Source organism: Equus asinus, chromosome 21 (assembly GCF_041296235.1).
Source record: "Equus asinus isolate D_3611 breed Donkey chromosome 21, EquAss-T2T_v2, whole genome shotgun sequence".
Classification (NCBI taxonomy): domain Eukaryota; kingdom Metazoa; phylum Chordata; class Mammalia; order Perissodactyla; family Equidae; genus Equus; species Equus asinus.
In genome coordinates this window covers 34,660,832-34,686,858 of record NC_091810.1, presented here as the reverse complement: position 1 = coordinate 34,686,858, position 26,027 = coordinate 34,660,832, and the positions used below count along the sequence as shown (strand labels likewise).

General features: G+C 43.8%; 1 protein-coding gene across 2 annotated transcripts in view; it reads right to left on the bottom strand.

The window, feature by feature from the left end:
• The window catches only part of LRIG1 (leucine rich repeats and immunoglobulin like domains 1), a 114,502-nt gene that overhangs the window by 61,759 nt on the left and 26,716 nt on the right, over positions 1-26,027 (bottom strand). For both annotated transcript variants that reach the window (XM_014859317.3, XM_044755211.2), the window contains exons 2-3: positions 16,192-16,263; positions 6,368-6,442 (exon numbers count right to left, since the gene is read on the bottom strand). In XM_014859317.3, the coding sequence (XP_014714803.3) occupies positions 6,368-6,442; positions 16,192-16,263 (147 nt within the window). The remainder of the gene's footprint in view (positions 1-6,367; positions 6,443-16,191; positions 16,264-26,027) is intronic.

Below are 26,027 nucleotides of genomic sequence, written 5' to 3'. Positions count from 1 at the left end.
TGTCCCAAATGCCTGTTGCCACACCAGTGACATAGGGAATTTGTCTAAACAATTTACTGCCCTCCAAAAGCTAAGCAGCTTGGTAAGGACTCCACATATGAGCACTGGGGCTCCCTGCATCCCTACGTAAGGGCAGGCAGTGTGGCTCAAAGATGGGGTCCCCAGACCAGGAGCATGAGCATCACCTGGGAACTCGTGAGCAAAGCAAATCCTTTCGTGGCATCCCAGACCTGCTGGATCAGAAACTGGGGCTGGGGCCCAGCCATCTGTGTCTCAGCAAGCCTTCCAGGTGATTCTGACAGATGTCCAGTTGGTGAACCTCATAGGTGATGGGGAAGCCATGAGCTCCCAGGGGAACGGGAGTGATGTTCTATCCAGAAGAAAGATTCCATTCACACCAACAAAATTCCAGGCAAGAAAGTGAGCCCATCCCTGAAGACACAGAAGAGGAACCGCAGCCCTCATTTTATACACATTCTCCTGCTGTGCTGTTTTCTGACGAGGACCATACTCTTCCTTGTGGAGCCTGGGAACCTAACTGGACTCAAGGAACAAAAGACATTCACTTAAAACTCGACGTGGGGCTTTTTAAACACAACTTGTCCACAGTTTCTTCCTGAAGTGTTTCAGTCACTATTAATTCCACACTCTTGATAAGACTGCATAAAAAGACCCAGAGCAAATAAGATACCAACGGCCCAGTTTGGGTTTACTTTTACACCGACACCCAAGCGAACTGGCCTTCCTTCACCAGCAAGGGTAAACCGGACTCCGAAGTGGAGGAGGCCTCTCGGAAGCAGAATGGGGAAAAAAATCGGCCCATTTCCACATTTTCTCCCTGTCAAGCTTGACTAAGTCCACTCTTAACCTGATGCTTCGTGGATGGTCTACGAAATTCCTCCAAGGGAAGGACCGATGATCCTTCACCTCGGGGAGAATTGCTACATCCACCTCACCTTGCATACAGACCTACCGTCCTCACAGGTCCAGCTACGTATCAATGCACAAAGAGCCTCACTGTCTGAGGTTACCACGCAATGTTTTGAGACAAACTGTTATTTCATATGTACAGTGATAAACGTCTAGTGTAAAAGAAGATTTGAAATCAATTCTCTAGTATGTCTACAAGTGATGCCCTTCCTCCAGGTGACAGAATATGGAGAAAGTTTTAAGGACAGCTAAGTGAGGCAAAAGGCCAGGGGCCACGACCAATTCCTTAGGGGGAGAATAAATCTGCCATCGACACCCCCAAAATACCCACCCCCACATAGGAATGTCAGCCAACTACTTATTACTCAGCGTAATTTCACCTGTGCTTTACACCCGATTATTAACAGCCTTAACTCAGGTCCTGAGACCCAGCCTAATTTTCCAAAGGTGAGTTCTGGTCCCTCTCTCCCTAGTGTCCAAGCTGGGCCCTCGGAGGGGCTCTAATTCCTCTCTGTAGTCCTGAGCAGCAGCAGCCAGATCATCACAGCCTCCCCTCCATGCCTGCTCTTTAATTACCATTTCACGTGAATTGATCTTCACACTAACAAGCCTGTAAAGAAGATTGATCTGGCCCCTCTTCTTTCTAGAGGGTTTGCTAGGCACGCCGAGAGTTAAGCACTGCTATTGATTTTCCTTCCCCAGCAGAGAGAAGAGGCTCCATCCTTCACAGCCTCGGGCTCCCTCCACTTCACCCAGAGCTCCTTCCACTGAACGTGTTCCCAGTGGGGTCACAGACAGGACACCAGGTTTCATTCCTTCCACGTTTTATTCTCCGGAAGTTACATTAAAGAGATGTTAAATATTCCATCCCTTTAACTCAATCAGTTTTTCTTCAGCTAAGAGGTCACAGCAAAATATATAACCGTGTGGTTAAACCGGCCTTTGATATTTTTATTTAAATTATTCATATTCTAAGTCTCCAAGGTACACTTGCTAACATGAGAGATAAATTTGATCCTCAAAAAAAACCAATTAGTTTTCAGATTAGTGGTTGCCAGAGGGCCAGAGAGAAGGGGGTAGGAGATGTGATTGCTTAAGGGGTATGGGATTTTTTTGGGGGTGATGACAATGTTCTGGAATTAGTGGTGATGGTTGCACAACATTGAGAATGTACTAAAAGCTGCTGAACTATACACGTGAAAATTCTTAAAACAGAGAGTTTTATGTTAATTTTATCTCAATAAAAATTTTTTTTTCAAGATTAGAAGTAAAAGGTATTTCAATGTGTTTTCAAATGCAACATAAACCTGAGAGAGTTTAATAGCACTATTACAAAGCCACAAGTAATTGTGTGCAACTCCTCTTTGCCCAGCTCTCCCACTTGGCCAAAGGCAGGCGAGACTGGATGACAAGGCGTGGGGGAGGGAGAGGGTCTGAAACAGACCACCGACTGGAAAAGCAGTGACGTGGATAAAGCCAAGGGCCACACGGGAATCACACTTCAGACAATAAATGGCAGACAAAGAGCTGCCCTCCTTTAAAACTAAAGTCGATTTCACAGCAAGCTTTTTTACTCCCAGGACTGAAAAAAATCCACCCGTTTCCACTGTAACCGATCTCCTCAATGACAGAAGTGCACTAACACCACGGGAAAAGCGGAAATTTTTCCTCACCAGAAATGTCACTTATGCATCACACAAAATTACTGTTGCCGTGGGAATCGTAACTTGAGTTTCCTGGACTTCAAATTAAAAAAAAAAAAATCTCAGACATGAAAATCTACCGGCAGATTTTGCCCCCAATGAACAAAAGTCTGTTGCTTTTTCTGAGAACTGTTTTCATCAAATTAGTTCCCTGACTCCAATGCAATCCCATTAAAAGCTTTGAGTTTAATGGTTTTCTGTTAAGGACGAATGGCTTTGGCGTTATCCTCAGAATGTGATGCAAATAAATCTGCTTTTTGACAAAGATTTTAATTGAATTAGATTCCTTTAATGAGAAAATATTAACCAACTGAAACATTACTGAATGACTCTCATTCCCAAAATGCTGGAAAACTCTGTTTTGAAGCCCTGATGGTAAAGCCAGGTGTGAAACAGACCTTTTTCCACAAGCCCCTCCCAACTGTGACCCCCAGCAAAGGAGGGCCCTGGTGTCTGGGGGATAAGAGCACTGTGCTGTGAGCAAGGAGCCCGGAAACCAAGCACAGAGATGAAGAGCTGACTTCCAGAACCAAACAAAACCCAGAGGCAAAAGTCTGTAATTACAGGTGTCTGAACTGAAAAACACAAACCCGCTACTTCTGCTAAGATTGAATACAGCAGGAGTGGTATGGGACAGTGAAGCAAGTAGTTCTTTTGTGACAATATTGCTCCTGCTCTCAGTCTCAAGGTCACAGAAGGAATATGAAAGCTGTGAGGGTACTTTTACCATCTGTTTCACCCCTTCATTCATCAAATGAGACAAAGGTGATGTGTCCCAGGTCCCAACAGCAGCAGAGACAGAGTTGGCTATATGCCTGGTCCACCCTTTTCCCTGAGGCACCTGCCTATAAACTTGTCCTAAGAGAGTTGTCCTGGCTCCTCTAACTCAGATGGCCTCAGTCATCTATTTCCTTTACTGACAATTTTTCTTATCTTCCTTCTGCCCACAAAGGGGAGATGAGAAGGGAATAAGAATTTGGAGACTAAGGACTATTAATGTGGACATTTTTTGGAGCTAACTGACCTACCACATTTTCAGACAACGTGTCAGGGGCTTCCCACATGGGATGGCAATGAATCCTCATGGGGTCACTCTGGGATGGCCTCTGGGCCCCAACTAAAAGGGCATGGAAAGTGCCTACTAAATGTTTGTTGAACATGTGACACCTTTTAACTCTAAGGTTCTGCAAAGCCACAGACACTTCAGCAAAACATGCTCTCTGAAGCCTGAACGACTGGACCATCCTATGGATGGAGATGCTAAGTGCTTGGTCTTCGCAGGTCAGAGTGGGAAGGTTAACACTCCTCACTGCCCGCTCTATTATTTTCTCCTGTGTCCTTTTCAGGGTCCACTTGGGAAATACAGAAAGGCATGAAGAATGATAGCAAAACTGTCTCTAATCCTGTTACCCAGATGTCACGCTGCTAACCTAACTTTGCAGGCACTAAATCCAGGCAGCCAGTTTAGGATCAGGGAACACAGGCCCCTCAGAGGAAAGAAAGATAAAGACCCTTCAGTTTCTGTAGTTTCAGAGAAATCATTGACCAAGTCAGATGGAGACCAGCTTCAGGCCAAAGAGGTGGCTGCCAATGCTAACCTGCATTTTCCAAACTGAATCAAATCCAGGAGGCAGTGTTTTTTTTTTCCCCCCTGCTTTACATATTTTAACGCTGTCTAATGGAATAGCAGGAACAAGGCCAACCAGCCCCACTGCTCCGGGCACTTGGGCCAAGGAAGAGAAATGTATTTTTAGTCAGCAAAGCAAGGTGGGATTCAAAGGGCCACAGGCCCTCGGGGCAAGCTGGGGGCCCTGCCCGTCTCTGGCAGTGAGTGGTTCAGAGTCACCTGCCACAGTCCTGCACCCAGTGGATGGGGGCAGACAAAGGAGCAAGGCGTGGGCATTTGTGTCCAGTGTCAATTCCAACTCTCGATTTTGCAACTTACAGGAATTCAGGCAGCCTAGGTTTCCTGTCCAGTAACACAAAGATGTTCTCTGTGGCCCTGGCTTCCCAACCAAGCAAGGAGCAAGGGGAGTGAAAGCAGTGCTTCTCAAACATGAATGAGTGGGCAAACGGCCAGGAGACCTTGTTAAAGCAGCTTCGGATCCAGCAGGGCTGGGATGAGGCCTGAGATTCTGCGTTTCTAACAAGCTCGGCACTGAGATGACACTGCTGGTCCAAGAACTGTACCTTAAGTAGTAAGGTGCTAAAAGCATCTTCAAGTGCTTTGCTTTATGAACATACAAGGGATTATCACATCCCTAACTAGTGTCAGGTAAAGGAAACTCATTTAATTTATCCAGCAATTAGACACCTTCCAGATGCTGAACACACAGGCCTGTGGGCTAGCAATAGGAAAAAAAGTCAGACCCTGCCTGTCCATCTTGGGACAAAGGGCTACAACCTTCGTTCCAGCACTTCACAGGAACAAGGACTGACTCACAAATCCTGTGGCCCTAAAGATAAGATCAGGCCGAGGCCCAAGGGGCTATGTGACAACTAGCCACCAGAGAGAAGCAGTGGCCACCATTTGTCAAACACCTATGTGTCATGCATGATGCCAGAAACTTCATATACATTCCACTTCTCTCGAACCTCAGCCCCACTTTCCCCATGTGTAAAACGGGTGAAGAACACATTCCGTAAATGAGGAAAATGAGGTTCAGAGAGATGAAGTTGTCTGTCTGGGACAAGGACCTGGGCCACAATTCTAAAGCTCTGCTCGCCCAACCCCACAATGCCTTCAGAAGAGTTAAGCCCGAGACCGTGTTTCCCAAGGATGGAGCACCTCTTGAACAAAGGCCTGTTGCCAACAAAAACCAGAGATCTGCAAGCGACAGCAGCAATCGTGTGGATGGCACCTTCCTGCGTAGTCCCTCTGCTCAGCCAGCTGAGCCTCAGTGTCAAGAAAAGATACATACAGGTGAGCGAAGGAGTTGTAACCCCAGCAAAATAAACGTCAAATCAAAATATGCAGAGCTGGAGTGGAAACAGGAAATTCAGTGTGAAGAGGAAGGTGCTGTCCTGAGGAAGCTACTGATAAAATCTGGTCGAGAAAACTGCTGGATTCACGACTGTTTTATCTGGAAAGACCTCTGGGCGAGTTGCACCTCCCCCTGATGGTGGAAGACCTGGGGGTTACTCACTGTGCTTGACTCTCCAGCAAGGGTGCTTAACAGCTCCAACCTAATATCCCCCATGGCTTCCTTCCTTCCTTTTTCATTTAAGTCCCTTTATACCCTTTTCATTTCCAGTGTGTTGTCTAACACTTCATCATGACAACGAATTCCTTACTTTTATGTTGATTTCAGAGGCCTGGGGGTATTTTCTTTTTTAAAGCCATAAAAGTGAACTGAGTCACGTTGTCAAATTTGTTGGCACAAAGATGAGCTTACTGTCTTATAATTGAAACAGCTTCCTTTCACTCCAGCTTATTCACCCAAATTGCAGCTTAACTAACCACTAGGACTAAGAAATTTAAATCTATACGCCTCTGGGCATTAAAAAGACCAATTTCCCCCTAAATGGGAGATGAGGCAAAAAGCGCCAGGTTTTAATTCTACAAATCCCAAAACAGCAAGCAAGGCATCTGTCATGATGATTAGGGCTGTATTAAGAAAGGCTGCTCTTCACCAGCAAACAGAGGAACACGAGTTTTCCTGCCACCCAATGTCAGCAAGATAATACCACGGCCACACCCCACCACTGAGGATCCCCAAAATGGCACCACTTACAGAAAGAGAGAGACAATGTGAGATGAAGCAGCACCCAGGGATGGTATGGCTGTCAACTCATTGTTATTGAGGTACCTGTAACAAGAAGAAGAAATTAATCATTTAAATCATTTAAACTCGTAGATTTAAATTATTTAAAATCACCAAAAAAACATATAATTTGAAATGATATACATACAAGGGAAATTAAAAAAACAAGTTTGAGTTGACCATAGTAAGACTATACTGTAATGCTGAATAAAAGATAAAGAATTTACAAGCAAGATCTTAAAGGGAGAGAAGTCATGGGAGGTCACAAAAACTAACCATTTTTCACACCCATTGTTTAGAAATAAACACTCAGGGGGTTGTCTCTCATCTAGCCCAGAAATCAAGACTAACAAGGAATAGCGACCAAGGCCAAGATGCACAGTGCAGAACAAAAGGGCCCCAAGACCATCAACGAGAGCGCTCCTCGTGGACTGAAACAGTCAAAAGAGGATTTGAGGAGGAAAGAACATCCCCTCCTGGTTGTTTTTCAACATCTGTGACACGGTGGTCTGTGAACCACAGCTCTAACTCTGCCAAAGTGCGACCTGTTTGGACCCAGAGCCGAGACTCACGCAGGCACGTGGAGTTCCGAGGGGCCTGGGACAATGTGGGGCAATTGTTCCAATGCCTCATCTGTGAAACAACAAGGGAGCTGGCCTTGGAGATGCTCATCTGTTTGAGATTCCAACTTCTTTGAATTCTGGTGACGGCTCCGGACACGTTTTCCAGGAATACATACATACAGACACATACTTTTGTATGTAGATCTTTTGAAAATCTTCCACAGACCAGAGATGTTTTCCAAGCTCCCTTCCCGCTCGAACATTCTAAATCTGTATTTCCATAGTTCATATCTCTTAACGGAAGGGGAAGCCCGCAAACCAAAACACAGCTCGCCTGGTCTGCCCCCAGAGGCTTTGCAATCTGGCCTCCTTACATGGACATGTATTTCCAAATCTGGGAGGAGAATCCAAAATCAGACTTGCGCAGTGAGCCCAAAAATCCTTAAGAAAGCCAAAGCACAGTGATCAGGCTTTCTGCTGGGTGATGAGTTGGAAAGAAATTCTATCTGAGATGCAGAATCAAGGGGATCAAGCTGGGTTATCTTATTCTCCTTTTCTTAAGAGAGTATGTCTTACATAGAGCATCTTGTTACTGTTTGAAGACAAGGCCACTGAAACGACAGCTGTATTCATACAAGTATACAGCCAGCATTTGCTTGAATAGAATAATCTGGTTGTATGCCATCTTTTATAGAAATGAATAGGAAAAAAAAAGGAAAAGGCCTTGAATTATCCCATTTGCTTTCTTCAGTGCCAAAGCCAGTTAGAGATGAAGCTTGGCAATTACTGGGCCGTGGGACACAGAATGCCTGTTTCAATAGCTTCATGACTGAAGCATCTGTCGGAGAGAAAGCAGATCTGTATCACGTGGCAAATCCTTTCGCCACTTAAAGGGCCCTTGTTTGTGTGTTGAAATAGACAATTAATTACTTTAACAGTCTCTTATCTGACTGCTCCCTAAATCAGATTGTTTCTGCTTCACCTTTTCTCTCTCCAACCCCGCTGTGATCCATTTCCCATGTTGGTACAAGGATACTGAAAACTCTCCATCAGTCTGAATCTCTACTAATAAATTTTCATAGTACCATCAATGTGCTTATTACTAGAAAGAGACCCTCAGATCTTATCAGAGCAAGAAAATCTAAGGTCTGGAACCTGTTTCTAGTAAGGCAGCTGGCTTAAGAACTCTTTATTTTTTAGAGATTTATTCTAAAACACAGATGATGGTGGTAATAATAGTAATAATAACAGCAGAAGCCAACTAATTGAGGGCATAGTGTATGCCAAGCACAGCTCTAAGAGCTTTTCGTGTATGAGGTCATCTTTAGACTCCTAGGGGGCAGGTCCCATGAACATTTCCCTTGTACCAATGAGGAAACTGAATCACTGAGACGTTAAGTGATTTCACCAAGGTCACCTGTTAAGTGGCAGTGGCCCGGGAAGTCTAGGTTCTTACCCATCACCCTCCATTTCTTTACAATGCAGCACCAACTCTACACATACTTGGTAAGTTCATCATTAGAACTCTGACTTAGGTACTAGGGATGACTACTATTCCCTACCTTATAGGTAAGTTCTCTTAAGTCAAGTTTTGGTTGAAGTCACTAGCTTAGGGCCACAAAACTAGAGAGAGGCATAGACATGAGCTGAACCCAAGTATGACTGCCAATCAGAGGAGAGCCACAAGCGAAAAGGCCACCAAGCCAGAGAGCTCATAACCCCTTAGGCAACGTGGTAGTTGTGTTCTAGCCTGCACAGGATCTGACTTGATTTTAAGCCTGAAACAAACAGTATGGACTTCTCTGCAAGGGAACTTGCGCTGAATGAGCCTGGTCTCAGGCCAGCCCTACTGCACACATGACAAACTGCACCACTGAATTTCACAGAAATAAATGAATAGGGAAGAGGGGTATCAGAATAATTATTTCAAATCTTAACTGCTGGAAACAGAGTGTTACAGGAGTAGTGGACCAGTGCTGAAGATAAACGGGGCATTTAATGTCTGGATCAGCAGCCCCGAGTCAACAGGGTGAGGCAGAAATCGCAGGCTCTGACCTCACAGAGCTGCTTGATTTATGAAGAGGACAGCTGGAGCCCAAAGGAGAAGAACTGCATGGCCAGCTTACTTGTTGGTCATTTCTACGTAGAAAGAACCACTGGCTAAACGTAAGTCGGCTAGCTCCACCACTACTCGCTTTCTCTTTGTTCGCCCTGTCTCCTGCTGAAGCGAAGAACACTGTCCTCAGAAGGCAACGGAGGCCAAACTCGCTGAGACACGACCAACTTGCCAGACTGAAATAGGCTGGGCAAAAATAGCACGGCCCGAGCTTGGAGAGGAAGGGCCCTCGGGAAGTTCAGCACTGTCTCCACGAACGAGGAAGTTGTAGGAATGGAGGATACTGTTTGATGAGATCTGAATATCTAGGCTTGTGCAGTCTGCCACCCTTCACACTCCCCCCCTAGTTTACTTCCATCCAAGCCCCTAACGATCCTTCTAAAACGTCTGGATTCTATAACTGAAACTTTTCCTGATGATTCAGGACCAAAGTGCCCCAGATGCATCAGACTGTGAATTGTGGTCCAATCCTGGAGCTGGAAGAGGTGTGACTAAGGAAAGTGGGGGCTGCATGGGCTGCCTGAGCCCAGGGCAGCACCTGGGGCTGGGCCTTTCCCAGCACGGGCCTTCTGGGCCCTCAGATCTCTCTGAAGCTGCCATTTGCTTGGCTTGGTTAAAGAAGTTTTTATACTTTGCAAAATGTTAAAAAGGATGTTTCAGAGTACTTTATTATTATCTCAATCAAATTAGGCTTCAACAAACAATGAAAAACACACCCAAAGAGTAATTTTGAGTTATAGCAGTATTCCCCCCCATATTTATCTATTGAATAGCTGATGTAAGCACACAGCAAAAATTGCAAACCATTTCAAAAAAGAATATCAGGAATATACAGTGAAAAATAAAGATTCCTTGCGCTTCAGCCCTCTGGTCTGCCTCCAAGAGGAAGCTTTTGCTGCCAGCTACTAGCGATATACACATGTTTTTCTTTTACACAGATGCTTGTGTATTACACAGACTGTTCTGTACCACAGTTTCCCCTTAGTAATATATCTTGGGAGAGCTCCATAATTCTTTTAACCAGCTGCAGAGTATTCCTCTGCTGGCATGAATGGTATGAACAAACCATAACTTATTTAGCCAGGCCGCTATCCGTAGGCATTTTGATTGCTTCCAAATACAAGTAGGGCTACAATTAATAATGGTTAAAGTTGGGCAGGGGGGTTGGAACTTCTGCCAATTTTGTTTCTTAAAAGGGAGAAAGTTGTCAATAGTAGGCAGGAACACAGATTTTGGAGTCAGGGCCATTTAATCAATCACTGCTGTTAGTGTTTATATACTGGAAAATAAGGCATACTAAAGAATTACTTTGGCAAGACTCTTTGATATATAGTTTCTATACCAGATGTCCAGCTACAGTTATTTTCTATGATGATATAGGATGTAGTTACTTTAACAATGATAAACAATAATAAGGGCAAATGTTTACTATGTGCCAGGCTCTGTGTCAACCCTTGCAGGAAGGTACTAAATTATCAACTCCACCTTAAAACAAGAAACTGAGGCACAGTTACAGAACAGCAGAGCAGGGACTATTAGGAGGGGACTGTCCAGCTGGGGTTTTAAAATCAGAAGCCTGGGTTCGTTTGGCCCCAATCCTACCCCTTACCAATTGAATGGTCTTCAGCATGTCACTTAAGCTTACCATGCCTTAATTTCCCCTTCCAAAAAAAGTGTAAATAGCACAAGTACCAACTTCATAGGGTTTTGGCAGGATCCAGCTGAAATAATCAAACCTAACAGCTTAGGAAAAAGCCAGTTATATAGTAAATGCTCAACAGGTGGTGGTAATTTACAGCCAAAAAGCAGTCCTGTCCCATCACCCCCCCAGCCCCCCTGGTTATTTCTCCCTCCCTCCAACACACCACACACGCACTGGTGGGAGCATAAACCTGACACATAAGAGGGTGAGCCATAAATACCCAAAGGCAGGGCACATGCAGGCTTCCTCGCCGCCTTCAAGAATATTCTAGGTCAATGGCCCTGGAAAGCACACGGCAGCACCCACATTAAGCCTTCTTGGGCCAGGCAGCAGTAACGTGACCCCAGCACAGTTTTGAGCGAGGACAGTATAAATAGCCCCTCTTATTAATAGAGGAGGCTCGCCATCCAAGACCCCTGGCTAGAGGCCCTCCCTGGTGGGCTTTCCTCAGAGTTGTGGGCAAGGGAGATCGTGTGGCTTGGCAGCAGCTGCACAAGTGTCCTCATGTCCTCCAGGGGCCTCCAGCCGGCTCGCTTTCTCTCTGCAACTGGCCCACGATGCTCTGTGGTTCTGGGCCTCCAAAATAAAACCACTGCTGAAAAACCACTGCCCGCCGCTTTGCCAGCCTGTGGTTCCCCTCTTTTCGAGGTTTCCAGACCCGGATGGCTGTGCAGGGTTTAGGAGAACTGACAGCTCCCGGGAAACCCTCAAGCCCGGTTAATTTAGAAGCAATTGTGTGTCAACTATGATTTTTTTCTTTTCTTCAATATCCTTCTTGATCTCTCCACCCCTCGCTCCTGACAGCCTCTTTCTGCCTCCACAATATATTAGAATCTCCTTAGAGAAAGGCCTGGATCTTCATCAGTGAAGTTCCACTGCTCTGGGCACCAGGGAATTTGTCTCGTCCATCCCACAGTGTGACGCCAGGGACTGGAGGCAGTCACAGTGGTAAAAGGTTCAACCTATTGGCCCTTAAGGATTTGTTTCTTAACAATGCACCCAGCTTGCAGAGCATGCGGTTCTGAAAGCAGCAGAAAAGAGAAATAACGTTCACTGAGCCCTTCCCACATGCAAGGCCCTGGACATCATCTCTAATTATTATAATACCAATAATGTTATGTCCATGTAACAGAAGAGGGAAAAGAAGCACTGAGGGGGCTGGCCCCGAGGCCGAGTGGTTAAGTTCGCACGCTCTGCTGCAGGCGGCCCAGTGTTTCGTTGGTTCGAATCCTGGGCGCGGACATGGCACTGCTAGTCAGGCCACACTGGGGCAGCGTCCCACATGCCACAACTGGAAGGACCCACAACGCAGAACATACAACTATGTACCTGGGGGCTTTGGGGAGAAAAAGGAAAAAAAATAAAATCTTTAAGAAAAAAAAAAAAAGAAGCACTGAGGAGCTAAATAACTTGTCCAGGGACATAGATCGATAAGGGGCAAAACCAGAACTCAACCCACATCTGTTTGCTACCAAAATGTGCATTCTTCTCACAACACCATTTTGTATCCATAAGATGCAATCTCTGTCTTTACCAGTCCCACAGTCAGGAAGGTGGTGCTGCCACAGAGAGCACGGGACAGGAGGACAGGAGTTAGACTGGAGTGGGCAGGCCCGGTTCTCCCACTTCCTAGCTGCGCAATTTCAGCCTCGGTTCCTTCAGCTGTCTGAAAAAGGTGGAAGTGACAATAAGGAGTACAGTGCATAGCACAATGGCCAGCTATGGTCAACCTTCATGAGTGCATTAGCAGGAGAAAGAAGTCACACACAAAACAGAAAGAGCACAAGACGGGGTTAGGAGAGGGGCTAGAGGGCTGGGCTTGCAGGCTAGTGAAAGTTTGGACAAGGGGTCTGGAGGAATAAGAGGAATACTCTGTACCTAGAAAGAGAACACTGGTGCAGGGAGAGGTATGCAAGAAGATAAACACTGGATTTTCCACCTTTTTTTAAATCTTCAGTTGAATGTCATAGGTTAAGATAAGGGATGGGGGAAGTTAGGGCAGTGCAAATTCAGGGTTAAATGCACTGGTTTTGGAATGAAATAGAGTTGAGTTCAACTCTCAGTTTTACTAACCACATAACACCACACAGGTTTACTTAACCTCTCCGAGCTTTCGTGTTCTCCTCTGTCAAGCGGAGAAAACGATTGTAAAGAAAATAAATTATATCAAAGAGTTGGCATGAGGATTAAATGCGATAGTATCACCAAACATTTAACACAGTGCTGCCGTGATTGCTGTGGCTGTTATGTGAGAAATTTATTTTTAAGACTCATAATCAGCATCCCCAATGAAGGACTGGTGAAGTCAGATGCTCTCAGTTCTAGATCTGGGTGGGGGATAAGTTCCAAAAAGCACCAAGCAGTAGAGGACTAAAGGCTGGAGGTCAAGGGAAAGAACAAAGAGAACCAGAGAGTGAGACAGAACAACACCGAAAATGCTCATGGGAGCACCTACCACACCCCCAACTGATGGGGGTGTCAATGATGGCTGGAATTATAACCTAACATGGCCCACAAGCCCTATAGGACCCAGGCCCTGGCCATACACCCCACCCCTCATGCACGCCAGGCATAGTGGCCCTCGGCCTGTTCCTTCCTCGAGGCCCTGTATTATTTGCAGTCCTTTCTGTCCACAGCATTCACATCTGTTCAGTTGTCATCTCCTGATCGCCCAGCTCCCTTATCACTCCTCCAAAATTACAAGAGAAAAAATCCTCCCATTACCCTGTTCTATTCCCACCTGAACACTCATCACCAGTAAGACTCAGTGGTTTCCTGGTTCAGTGCACATCTTCCCCCATCTTAATGTAAGCTCTGTGAGACGAGTGGTTTGTCTGCAGAACCGGGATGGGTGAGGATGGGGTGAGACAGTGAAGGGGCCAGCAAAAACTCAGGAGCCAAGATGGAGAACAGTTTAACACAATGCTTATAAAATCTCAAACTGAATGCAAACAAAGTCCATGATAAACAAAATATCAAAGTTTTCATGTTAAGACAGGATCAGCAACAGCGCCACGTCAAGTCATACTGGAACCCAAGGCCAAAGGAAAAATCAGCAACACTGATCCTGTCTTTAAACTTTTTATATTTTGCTCATCGTGGGGTTTTTTTTTGGTATTCATTTTGATTTTTTTAATTGGATTAAAATATCCTTTAGGGCCAGCCCAGTGGTGCAGTGGTTAAGTTCACATGCTCGGCTTCGGTGGCCCAGGGTTCACTGGTTTGGATCCTGGGTGCAGACCTAGGCACCGCTTGTCCAGCCATGCTGTGGCAGGCGTCCCACATATAAAGCAGAGGAAGATGGGCATGGATGTTAGCTCAGGGCCAGTCTTCCTCAGCAAAAAGAGGAGGATTGGTGGCAGATGTTAGCTCAGGGCTAATCATCTTCTTCAAAAAATATCCTTTATCTTGACTGCTGAGTTTTTGGCACCCCCTTAAATTTTGAGGCTAGCACTTCACTTGCCTCACCCTAGTCCCAGCCCTGTCTGTCTGTCTTATTCACTCCTGTACCCCCAGCACCCAGAGCAGTGCCTGGCACATGGCAGATACACAAGTAAATGTTAAATGAAAGATTGAATGATGCCAGAAGAAATACCCTAATTTTAATTTTGTCTAATTCTAAAGGAAATCACTAAGCTTTGAGACTTAAACACACAAAAGTTGAATATTCTCATCTCACCATAAGCATTAAAGACAGCGTGGATCACTGGGTTAAGAACCCAACTGGGTCCTTGATAGACTGGTTTATCATCTTGGGCGACAGTGATGGGCTAAACTGTGTCCTCGTAAAATTCACACGTTGAAGTCCTAACCCTCGGTTTCTCAGAATGTGACTATATTTGGAGACAGGGTCTTTCAAGATATAATCAAGGTTAAATGAGGTCATATAGATGGGCTCTAGCCCACTATGACTGGTGTCCTTTTAAGAAGAGGACCTCTTGACACGCAAAAGAGACATCGGGGATGCGTGCACAGGGAGAAGAGGCCATGTGAATGAAGAGGCAGCAAGAGGGTGGCCATCTACAAGCCAAAAAGAGGGGCTTCGGAGGAAACCAAACCTTACTGGCACCTTGATCTTGGACTTCCAGCCTCCAGAACTGTGAGAAACTAAATTTCTGTTGTTTTAAGTCACCCAGTCAACGGTATTTTATTATGACAGTCCTAGCAGAACTTACACAGTGACCCACTTCCAACTTCCTTGCCCCCATCACTGGCCTATTGACCCCATGGGAAAATGAGGGCCCTAGACAATTCCCAGGGCCCCTTCTAACTCTGATGTTCCTTCAACTTTGGAAGTTTAAACCTTTTTAAGCAGACACAGAAATCATAAACACCAATTTGGAGAATTGGGAGATGGCGGTAGGGAATGCAAGTATTCTGCAAATTGTACCACCCGATAAAATTTAATTTCCTTTACATAAATCATTGACAATGAAGTCAAAGAATAACAAACAAGGATTTTATCCGTTACGTATAATAACTAAAATGTGTAAAGCACTTACCTAATAATGCTTAATAAAAATATCTAACAACAGAAGCACTTGGTGAATGAGTTGTGGAATATCTATGTGTGGCAGTTTTATAAAATTAAAACAGGATATTAAAAAAATTTTAATTTACATGCTAAAGCAATCAAAAATGTAAGGATAAGTAGAAAATAGATTTTAAAACTATCCAGTTTGATCCCAAAACTATATCTGTATTTTTCACTAAATGTTCACAGTGGTTATATCTATAGTTTCCAAATTTTCTGCGGTGGACATGCGTGACTCATAATCAAAGTTTCTCTAAAGTTCCTATGGAGCTAAAATTCCTGATAATCCTAAAATCCATGTGAAAAGCAGAATTCTTTACATTTAAAAGAAGAAGAAGAAAAGTTTGAGGCCTGATTTAAAGGACACTGGAAGAGGCAGCAAGCCTAGCGTTCCAGAGGCAGTAATACCTAGGTCCATTTGGAAGCAGAAGGGGAAAGGTAAGCCTCTATTGTCCATTCTTCTATACCTTTGTTTCCTGGGAAACAGAAGGGGTGGGCTGGCATGCTATGCCCCTGCCTTTACCTCCCTGGGAACTGTGGGGAAGGACCAGCCGAGTGTGTTAACCCAGCTGGTCCACAAGGCTTTCCACAAGGGAGAGGACTCTCCTACACCCCACCATGTCGATGTGATTTCCAGTGACTCCATACCTATGGGACTGTAACACACCCATCACAGACAGCCTAGGAAGAAGAGAGCGGCTGCAGTGAAGGAGAGCTAAGGAAGCAGTACAAGCTGTCACTGACAGCCGTAGGCAAATGTCTCTTCTAACAAGTTTAGACTGCTGATCCAGGGGAGTGAGCGATGCTGCAATATGAGAGGGTTTTCCCAAGGAGCTCTCCATCCCCCGACCGCCCCAAGGTTTGGGGAAAAGCACTCACACTTCCTGTAGATTTGGCAAGTCCTCAAAACCAGCAGGGTCAATCTCAGAAAGTCTGTTGTAACTCAGGTTTCTGGTAAAGGGAGAGAAAACAAACAAACAAGAAACAATTGAATCAATATTCAGCATTACACTCAAAATTCAGGAATCTTCTACTTCCCCCCCCCAAAAAGACTCAAGTCCTCTCTCTCATAAACACCCCTATCTCAAGCATTATTTTAAGTAACCTTATTGATACTGAGATTTACAGACATACCTCCTCCCCACTTGCATCCATAAACAAACACTATGAAAATCTCAAATTATCTGAAGTTGGCTAAACCCAAATGAATTTCAATTCAATACCATTTCGCCACTTAGCAACCTTTAAAGAAATTCTAAGGTAAGCCAGTCCTCTACCTACATTAGTGTACGCTGGTCCAAATACATTGCACCATATCAAGTCCAAGGCTATTCTTTCAATTAATGTTTTACTAAAGCATCACACAATATCAAGCAGTAGTAAAGAAAAGAGGGGTAGGAGGCTGACCCTTCATTGTCTATAAATCAGTGGTTCTCAACCAGGGATGACATTTGTAGCGTCTGGAGACATTTTTAGTTGTCACAACTGGAGGTAAGCAGGGTGGGGGTGTGCTACTGGCATGTGGTGGGTGGAGGCCAAGGGTGCTGCTAAACATCCTACAATGCATGAACAGCCCTTAGCAATAAAGAATTATCCAGTTCAAAATGTCAACAGTGATATTCAGAGGTTGAGATGCTCTGGTCTAAACAAGAGTTTAAGACTAAAAATTGCTCAGATGTATAGTCAAAGCTGAAGGGACCGTTCAGAAAGTCTATAAAGTAAGATCACTGTAAGATCCTCATCATAAGGCTATAGAAGAACATGGCATTCCTACCATCAATGAATAAACACTGGGAATGAGAATCACAGGAGAGGGGAGCCACAGTCACAGGAAATCACGTGGGTGTTAACGAAAGGCAGTGAAAGCTGCACATGAGGATGACAGCCTCTGTCACAACCATTCAGAATTACATCTCTCCCCTTTTCCCCCTCAGCTCTACCCTTCCAGGCAGATAGGCAGCAAGCGGGGAAGTGTTGAGTCAGCTGAGCTTCTCAGACGACACCCTCAACCAAGACAAGATTACTCTTTCAGGAACAGAACCCACAGAGATGTGCAATAGCAAACCTGACCTTGCTCCCTGCCACCAAAATAGACCTGGGCCTGTGTATGCCAAAGAGGTTAACAATTTTCATCTCAGCTATTAACTCCACTGACGTTACTGCCCATAAACTGTACTACAAATCACGAGTTTAAAGTCTGTCTCTTAAGCGGCATATAAGTGGCAACTATCTTCGAAACTTACTCCAGAGACATTCGAATCAATGCTAACCTAGAGCTGATAGCCATTTCAGTGTCAACTCAAGACGTTCATCTAAATAAAAGTCAAACTACACTGAAAATTAATGGTACATCCGTGTTCAAGGCACAGCCTGAATTAAAAGCAATTTGTCCAGAGATTATGCTACTATAAAAACTGAAGGCGGTAATTTTTAAACCACATATTGATGTCAAGTGTGGGCTTGTCTGCGCTTGGGAGTATTTATGATCGGGTATGTAGAAATCAACAGGTTAGACTTGGAAAAGAAAACCCACAAATGGAGAGAATTCCTCCACAACATAAAAAGGACTGGGCAGGTGGAAACTGTCTACTATTTTGAGCATATTATATGATAACATGGAAAAGGGGGATGGAAAGATTGTTCCTGGTGAACAGCTAATGTGAGTTTACAATGACTATAACATTTGTATCATCATAGGTAATGGGAGTTATTGAGCTGGAGGAGACATCAGAGAAAGACTCAGAAACCACAAAGGCAAGAGCCTAGAAAGGAAGTAATTAACATGGATGGTCACCCTGCCAGGCGTAGAATGAAGCCGACACGGCAGTGTCTGCCATCGGAAGGTGCACTGGCTCCTGTCTCTACAAACAAGACCCGTGCAGACTAGTCTTCTCAGTTTTCAAGAGAAGCTCAAACTCTGAATTCTTACATGAAATCTTTCCAATTCTTAAAAAGAAAAGTAACCCTGGATGGGCCAAATGTAACATATTTGCAGGCCACATTTGGCCTGAGGACCACCAGTTTTCAACCTCTCTTCTAGGCCACTGACTCCAGAGGCTGTTAGGTTCAAAAGGAATGACTTGCTTCTGGCTTATAGACGTAGCCAGGGGTGGAGCTGGGGCTCACAGGATCCAAGTCTCAGGCAATTAACTGGTGGCTCCGTTTTGAACTATCTGGAATGAAACTACTTTGCTCAATTCCCACCCCATGAGGGAATTCTTCAGTAACTCAGTATTAGGATAAAAGCATTTTAAATCATGACACCCCTTCATCCATCTTGCCCTTAGAGGGCAGGCAAAATTTATTTAAATTTCAAAAATATACAAATTCTTCTTTTTAGATAAGGCTGCTTGAGAAAAGTCTTCCATAAGCTAGTTTTATCAAAAAGCCAGACAGTATCAGGACTTAACACTGAGATTCCCATAAGTAGCAATAGAGATGAAGATACTTGTAAGTGGAAATTTAAGCTCTCACTGGGTCAGCCTGGATGCAGTAACTTCGACTTTCAATGAACTAAGAAAGCCGTGGATCAACAAACGAGTGTCAGCAGACGGGCTCTAAAGGGGAATTCTCCTCTCGGAGCGCCTACTAGCAACACAGAGAGAAGATAGCAGCTGAAGCTCGGGTCTCTCGGAATGGCTTCTACTTTCGGACACAGAGCTGCCTAGTTTTTAAGTCTGAAAAGTGACTAGTCCTGAACCCTGGGACAAACTGTTGATCATCAGGAAATGCTTTATTGCTTTATCAGAAAATGGGGGAAATATTTAGTGTATTCTCCCTGACAAGTATAATGTAAAATAAAATTCTCAGAGACATTTCCCTGTTTGCTCATTTCAAGAAGAAAAACTTCCAGCATAATTTTTTTTATTGTGGTAAAATATAAATAACATAAAATGTACCATCTTAACCATTTTTTAGTGCACAGTTCTGTGAGATTAAGTACATTCACATTGTTGTGCAACCATCACCAGTATCCATCTCTAGAACATTTTCATCTTCTCCAACTGAAACTCGATACCCATTAAACACTAACTCCCCATCCTCCCCTCCCCCCAGGCCTGGCAACCTCTGTTCTACTTTTTGTCTCTACGAATTTGACTACTCTAGATACTTCATATAAATGGAACTATACAGTATTGGTCCTTTTTTGTCTGGCTTATTTCATTTAGCATAATGTCCTCAAGGTTTGTCCATGCTGGAGCATGTGTTAGAATTTCATTTTCCTTTTTTGTGGCTGAATAGTATTCCACTGTATGGAGAGATATATATATATATATGTATGTATGTCACATTTTGTTTATCCCTTTAACAGGTGATGGATATCTGGGTTGTTTCCTCTTTTGGCTATTGTGAATAATGCTGCTATGAACGTTGGTTTACTATTTTTTTCCAGCACAATTTTTAAAGTTTCTTTTAATCCCTTGATTCCTATGCTTACTGACAGCACTCATTTCTCAATAGGAAATACATTTACTCAGCCCAAGAATGGTGCAGAAAGAGGTGTGAATTCTCATCCCGGCCCTAAAGAGCAATCAAAGGGTTAATCAGTGAAAAACCTTTAATAAGGCCTTTCTTTCAGGTGGCAGCTGACATGCACACAAATCTAAAGCATCTCACTTATTTCTACAAACACAATCGCCCCTTACCAGGCCCGACATCTGAATGTGTCTTCAGCTGAAGGTTTCAGATTCTCCTGTCAAAACAATTCATCTGTCAGCAAGACAGATGCTGTCAAAAGCATTTCTGCACCTTTCAGTAGCAAAGAGGAGAGGAAAGAAACCTCAGGGAATTTAGTTACTGCCAATTGCAGCTTTCATTAAACATTTTGTCAGCCATTGTCATAACACAAATTTTCCCTGTTCTTGCACAAAGGGCGTGCAGAGCTGCAAACAATTGAGCCCGGCCGTAGACATTCTTTCAGCTAAGCTGCTGAAAGATGACTATCCAGCCCACCCTTTGCAGAACACACAGGAGGCACCTCTTCAGAGAACAGTTCAAGATTTATCCAGGTTTTGTGTGTGTCTGAAAAGCAAACTGTTGATCAGTATATGACAATGATCTGCTTGCTGAACACTTTTCCCGACAAAAATCCCCTAGCCCAATCCTACAGAATTAGAAGAGCTATGTCTTTAAATAGCTGAGAAATCCCCACCATTATGTAAACCTGTGCTGTCCAATTTGGTAGCACCAGCAATGTGGCTATTGACATTTATATTTAAACTAATTAAGATTACATAAAATTAAGAATTCAGTTCCATGGCTGCACTAGCTATATTCCAAGTGTTCAACAGCCACAAGTGGCTAGAGGCTACCGTACTACACAATGCAGACAGAAGTCATTTTCATCATCACTGAAATTTCTATTAAACTGTGCTGTATCTAAATCAAGGAGTGATCAACAAATATTTCTACATCTTGAAGTAATCAACAAATATTTAATGTGAAATGGCACCTACAGAAGAAATTTGGATTTTAAAAATAAATTTGAATTTCCCAATAATTCAAGAGCTTTGTTGAAAACGTGGCAGGGGATGTACACCAGCACTGGCCCACATCCTTTAAGCACACAAAGTTCTTAACCATCCCATCAGAGGAAAAGGCCTCTGAAAACTCAGTTTACTAGGAGGACACTCAATAAAAATGCCCTCTGAGTGTAATTCTATAGGCTTAATCGGTATTTACATAATCTGACCAGCATCTTCCTGGACTACAACCAGAACCACATATTACAAACTTGGCAAAGGCTATTCAAAGCTGGCAAACAATAATTCACTGACTCCTTGGAAGCCGAGGGATAAAAAGTTCCGTTTACTTTTGAGTAAGCTGTGGTGAGGAAATAACCCCACGTCGTTAGACAACATAATTAGCACTTCATCCAAAAAACAAGCATTGCTCACAGACCACTGACAATACAGGCAAACCTCTTGCTAGAAAGAGAGGCACAACGCATGGCCGTATTTTTCAACATCAATAGGAATCATAACTCAAGGTGGACAGAACTGGTCCTAAATCTGTGACAAGCATCCCCTGCGGAATGAGGTTTTCCTTTTCAGTTTGGTTTCTAGGCCGGCCTATTTCCCATTACTCAACCCTGTCTGGACTCCTGAATGTGACGGTACTTTGCATATTCTAAGCTTTCAAATGTTTGCTAAACTGAATAATACAGCCGGAAATAAAAGTGTGAAGCAATCCAATGACCCAACTCTTGAGCACTAGTGGGGTGCCCGAGACTAGCCTGGGAACCTTGTGTTTCTCGGGAAATTGTGGGCTCCTGCTGTACCTCTCTTCTTAACCTCAGAAACCACACTGTTAGCCACCCATTAAAAAAGGAGTCATTTGCTTAGGACTAACTGGGAAAAAGTGATCCGTCCTTTCAAATTTCAAGGGGTGCGAGTGAGGAAGAACATACAACTTATTAAAGTTATTTAATCCTTTAAGCTTTTAAGGCTGTTTCTGCTGCATTTTTACCATCTGAGGAATTACGTGTAGTACACATCAGGTTTCAATGAAATCACCACATTATGTTCCCTACACCCACATTATAAGCTTGTATGAGAATAAATTTCTTTTTATATTTAGAATATCAGATTTTTTTATATTGCAATGCTCCCCCCTCATTAACCAAAACCCACAACTGAACAGCCTGATAATACAAATGAAAGGCTTATATTGAGAATGATAAAATTGCATCTTCAACTAGAATCATTCCTCTGGCATCCTCACCCAAGAATTCCCACTCAGGAGGAGGTTCTGTACTTGCTGCCATCTTTCTTTATAAGCAAAACAGCCAGTATAATCCCTAAACTGAAGCTTTCAAAAGAAATACGTCCTCCAAATAATCAAATGCAAATGACTCGGATATCAATTCGATCTGTACAGCTCATTTTGTAAGCTTCTGGTCAGTTATAGTTAAGACAGTCGGTAATGAGTCATAGTCATTTCAATTTTTGAAAATGTTATATAGATAATTCTCTATGCAAATGAGGCCTACAAGCATCTCAAAAGAAGAGATAATACACACTAGCTATAAAAGGATCCCACAGTCACTGCCTATTTTTCACTCCTTACAATCAGCTATAGAAATCAGTGTGGGCCTCTGAGTTCTAATGCCTAAGACATCATCAGAGAGAAGTCACCAGGCCTGCCTCCGTAATCCCCTAGGTCTTCTATGTGTTTCTCTACCTTAATAATGCACACATCTCGCTCCCCTTGTGGTTAATTTGAACACAGGTCTAGGTCGTTGTCCTCTCACACCCAACAGATGTCAAATTCAACAAATATTTATTGAGTGTCTGCAATCTCTACTGCATTGTGATAAATTCTGATACAAGTTAGGATAAGATCTAGTCCCTGAGATTAAGGAGTTTACAATCTACTGGTCAGATTCATGACCAAATAATACAGCCAAAGGCTCTAATATGGCAAGATCTGGGAATATGGCAAGATTGTGAATGGTAGACCAGGAGTTGCAAGCTGGTGGTCCCTGGGCCCAAGCTGGGCTGTAGGGAAATTTGTTTCTAACTGAACAGTGTTAGGAGAAACAAAGTTTTCACCAAAAAAAAAAAAAAGTTCCAGTTTCTCTTGAAAATAATCACTGGGCCAGCATTCCCGATAGCAGCAATCAGCTACATTTACTTAGCAAGTACTCCACTTGACCACAGACCTCACTGCTCCTATTGTCTCACCCAGGACCTCTTTGCTCTTTTGCAGGATCTGCCTAGCCCCTGTAAGCATGTGAATTTATCATCTCTGGTATGGGTACCATTGAGTCCAGATGGCATTCAGAGCAGAGAAGACCAGCTGTGATGAGAAAAGTTTATTAGAAAATGCAAGACCTTAGCTTAACCTGGAAGAAGAGTAGAAGAGCATGGTTTTTGAGGAATAGCACCAGGAAATAAGGCCAGAAAGGTAAAATAGTCAGGAGGGTATGGAATTAAAGAAAAAAAAAAGCCAAGAAGTCAGGACATCCTAGAACGGAGAGGGGCAAGACACAAATGGTTTCAGGGCCAAGTCAAGAAGAGTAGCCCCATGTTGTCAGATCTACAACCTACCAGGCAGTTAAGTCAAGGGTTACATAAACCTTAACACATCCCAGTGCCAGGTCCCTCATGAATGTTAATCTACATGGCCATTAAAATTGATTTCCACAGGAAGAGAATATCTCCTTGTTCATCCACTTAAAGTTTGACCAAAATGGTCAGAAAGCACACCATCACTGAAAGCAATCAGCATTTTCTTTCTGTTTCATCCCTTAAAACAGGAGATTCTAGGATCTGTTTTTCCTACCAAAACCCTGCTTTGGCTAAAAAGAGACAAAGTAGTTGGGTGTGATGTGGTTTTTTTATGTAAGGAGTTTCATGCTTGGCTATGGGGGTGGTACTGAGGGGAAGCCCACAAATTTTCCTTAATAGTCTCTTGTTAAATATGGTACGTGCACCATTAACTCCTAAAGATTAATTAATTTAATTAAAAGGAGGCACTCCAGCTGCACCAGCCCTGCAGTTGGCGGATACTTTACAAAGGGAATTTGAGCTGCTGGCCACAGGCTGACCCTCCCACAAACCCGCCACAAAAGGAACACCACCCATGACCACCCCAGCAGGGAAGAGGAGCCTACAGCTGCCATTTGGTTTTGCTATTAGAGAAGGCGCTTTGCGGTGACATAGAAATGGGAAAGGAGGGGAGAGGGGTCAGAAGTCTGGTCACCTATCCTCGACTTTATCATCTCCGAAAGGGGATCACAAATTTGCCCTTTCAGAGAGTCCTTAAGCTCGAGAGGACTCTGGAAACTCATCACTTCCACAATAGGGCCCTTTCGCCCTTGTCGGGCACCACCCAGCACACAGCTTAATCTTCACCTCCTGAAAGCCCAGCCATTCTGCGGAACACAGGGTGGCTGGTGCCTCTGAGCCAGGCGCTCCTGCCCCATCCATCTCTTTTCCATCGTGGCCCTCACATCCTGAGGCACCAGGCACTCCAGGAAGGGCAGAGGGTTCATCAATCATGACCCAGAGGGAGCGGGAAACGCAGCAAGAAGGCACGCTCAGCTCTGCAGACACTCAGAGGCTGGAGGTCTCCCAGTGAAACCACGGAGGAAAATTCTACTAAAGGAAAACCACACTCTACTGAGGCAGGACACGGAGACTTTTGCTTCTGTAGCAGTTAAAACAAGTCCGGCAAAAGGGACAAGAAGTGAGGGACACATTAATCTAGTGGATAAATTTGGAATCCTCTGTTCCTCAAGTGCTTTGCAAAGTCCACCAGTGGCCCTCCGGTCACGGATTACTGTTTGCCTCTCCCATCACCTCCACCTGTACCCCTCTGCCCTACAAATGTCCACTTTCAAATGAGCTTCCTGTGGAACTACCACTGCAAAATACAGGGTGTTTATCAAAAGCATGATGCAGCTTTAAAATTCATTAACTTTGGGGTTACATATGAAAGATGCAAACTAGTGACATCTTACGAACACTTTTTTGATTGAACGCGTCACCCAACAGAATTTATGGGAACGATGGCACAACCACCAACCATATCTGATACTGTGATCAATTTCCTTTTGCAACACTCTGAAACGATTCTGCACTGGACACTGAGTGATTTCACACACTTCATGCCCACACCTAAGGACCCCGAGAGGAACGTCGTGATCAGAGAGGGAAAATAACTATTTTAACACAGCCCCATAAAAAGTACTCTTGGTCACAAGAACAGGGTGGCCAAATTCCAAGCCTGACTTTCTGGCAGAAGGTACAAGCGAGGATTTCACTGGGATAAAGGGATAAGGAAATTCTACACCAGTGACTTCAGACTCTTCAGAAATGAAACCTCCAATAACGTATTACTTCCAGAGTACAACAAACACTCATTAAAATATTAAAAACAAACAAAACCCCCCTTCCCTCTGAGTTCTTATATGCCGTTCTAATCACTCTTGTCTAGAGGTTTCCCAGAACTAGGAAAGGATCAAGGCATTTTGTGGCTTTTTTAACCCTCACTTCTGACAATTCACTCTCTAACATAATCCAATCAATGAAAATAACAGCATACAAACCTCATGTTACAGAAACGTATGCCAAAAGATAAAAAAAAAAAACTTGCAGCAACACACCTCTGGACATAGAATGATCAGGGTTTGTTGATGTTGTTAAAGAACGTAGCTAGAAGGGCAATTTTAGGCAAGTACATTTTTGGATTACAGAAGAGCAATATACAGTTGTCTGTCTCCCCTTTAAAGGGGAGGAAGAAGGAAATGAAGTTTTCTCTTTAAGCAAATACATCTGTTTAAACAGCTTACCTTAGTGTTATCAGCATCTCTTTCCTTCCCCGCCCACACACACAAAATTTTAAGGGACAAATGACATAAGTGGGTGTAACTGCCTTCCCAGAGGCTAGAGCCGTTCATAAGGAAAACCCTTTCTGGGAAGCCAGACGTTCCTAGGGGTGTGTGCTTGAGGTCCCCTATCAGCTTTCACTGGAAATTACATGCATCTTTATTTTTCCAAGCGAAATCACACCCACTACTCACGAATGTCTCTGACATCTCTTTGCGCCTGTGAGAAGCCAAGCACCCAAAATCTATTAAGCTAATACACAAACCTAGATTTATGTGCATTTACCACAATGCTCTGCATTATAAACAGATGAAGTACAAGGTTCCTTCAAATATCATCAAACATTCTCAATACCATATTCTCTTCCAGTTTTTCAGTATC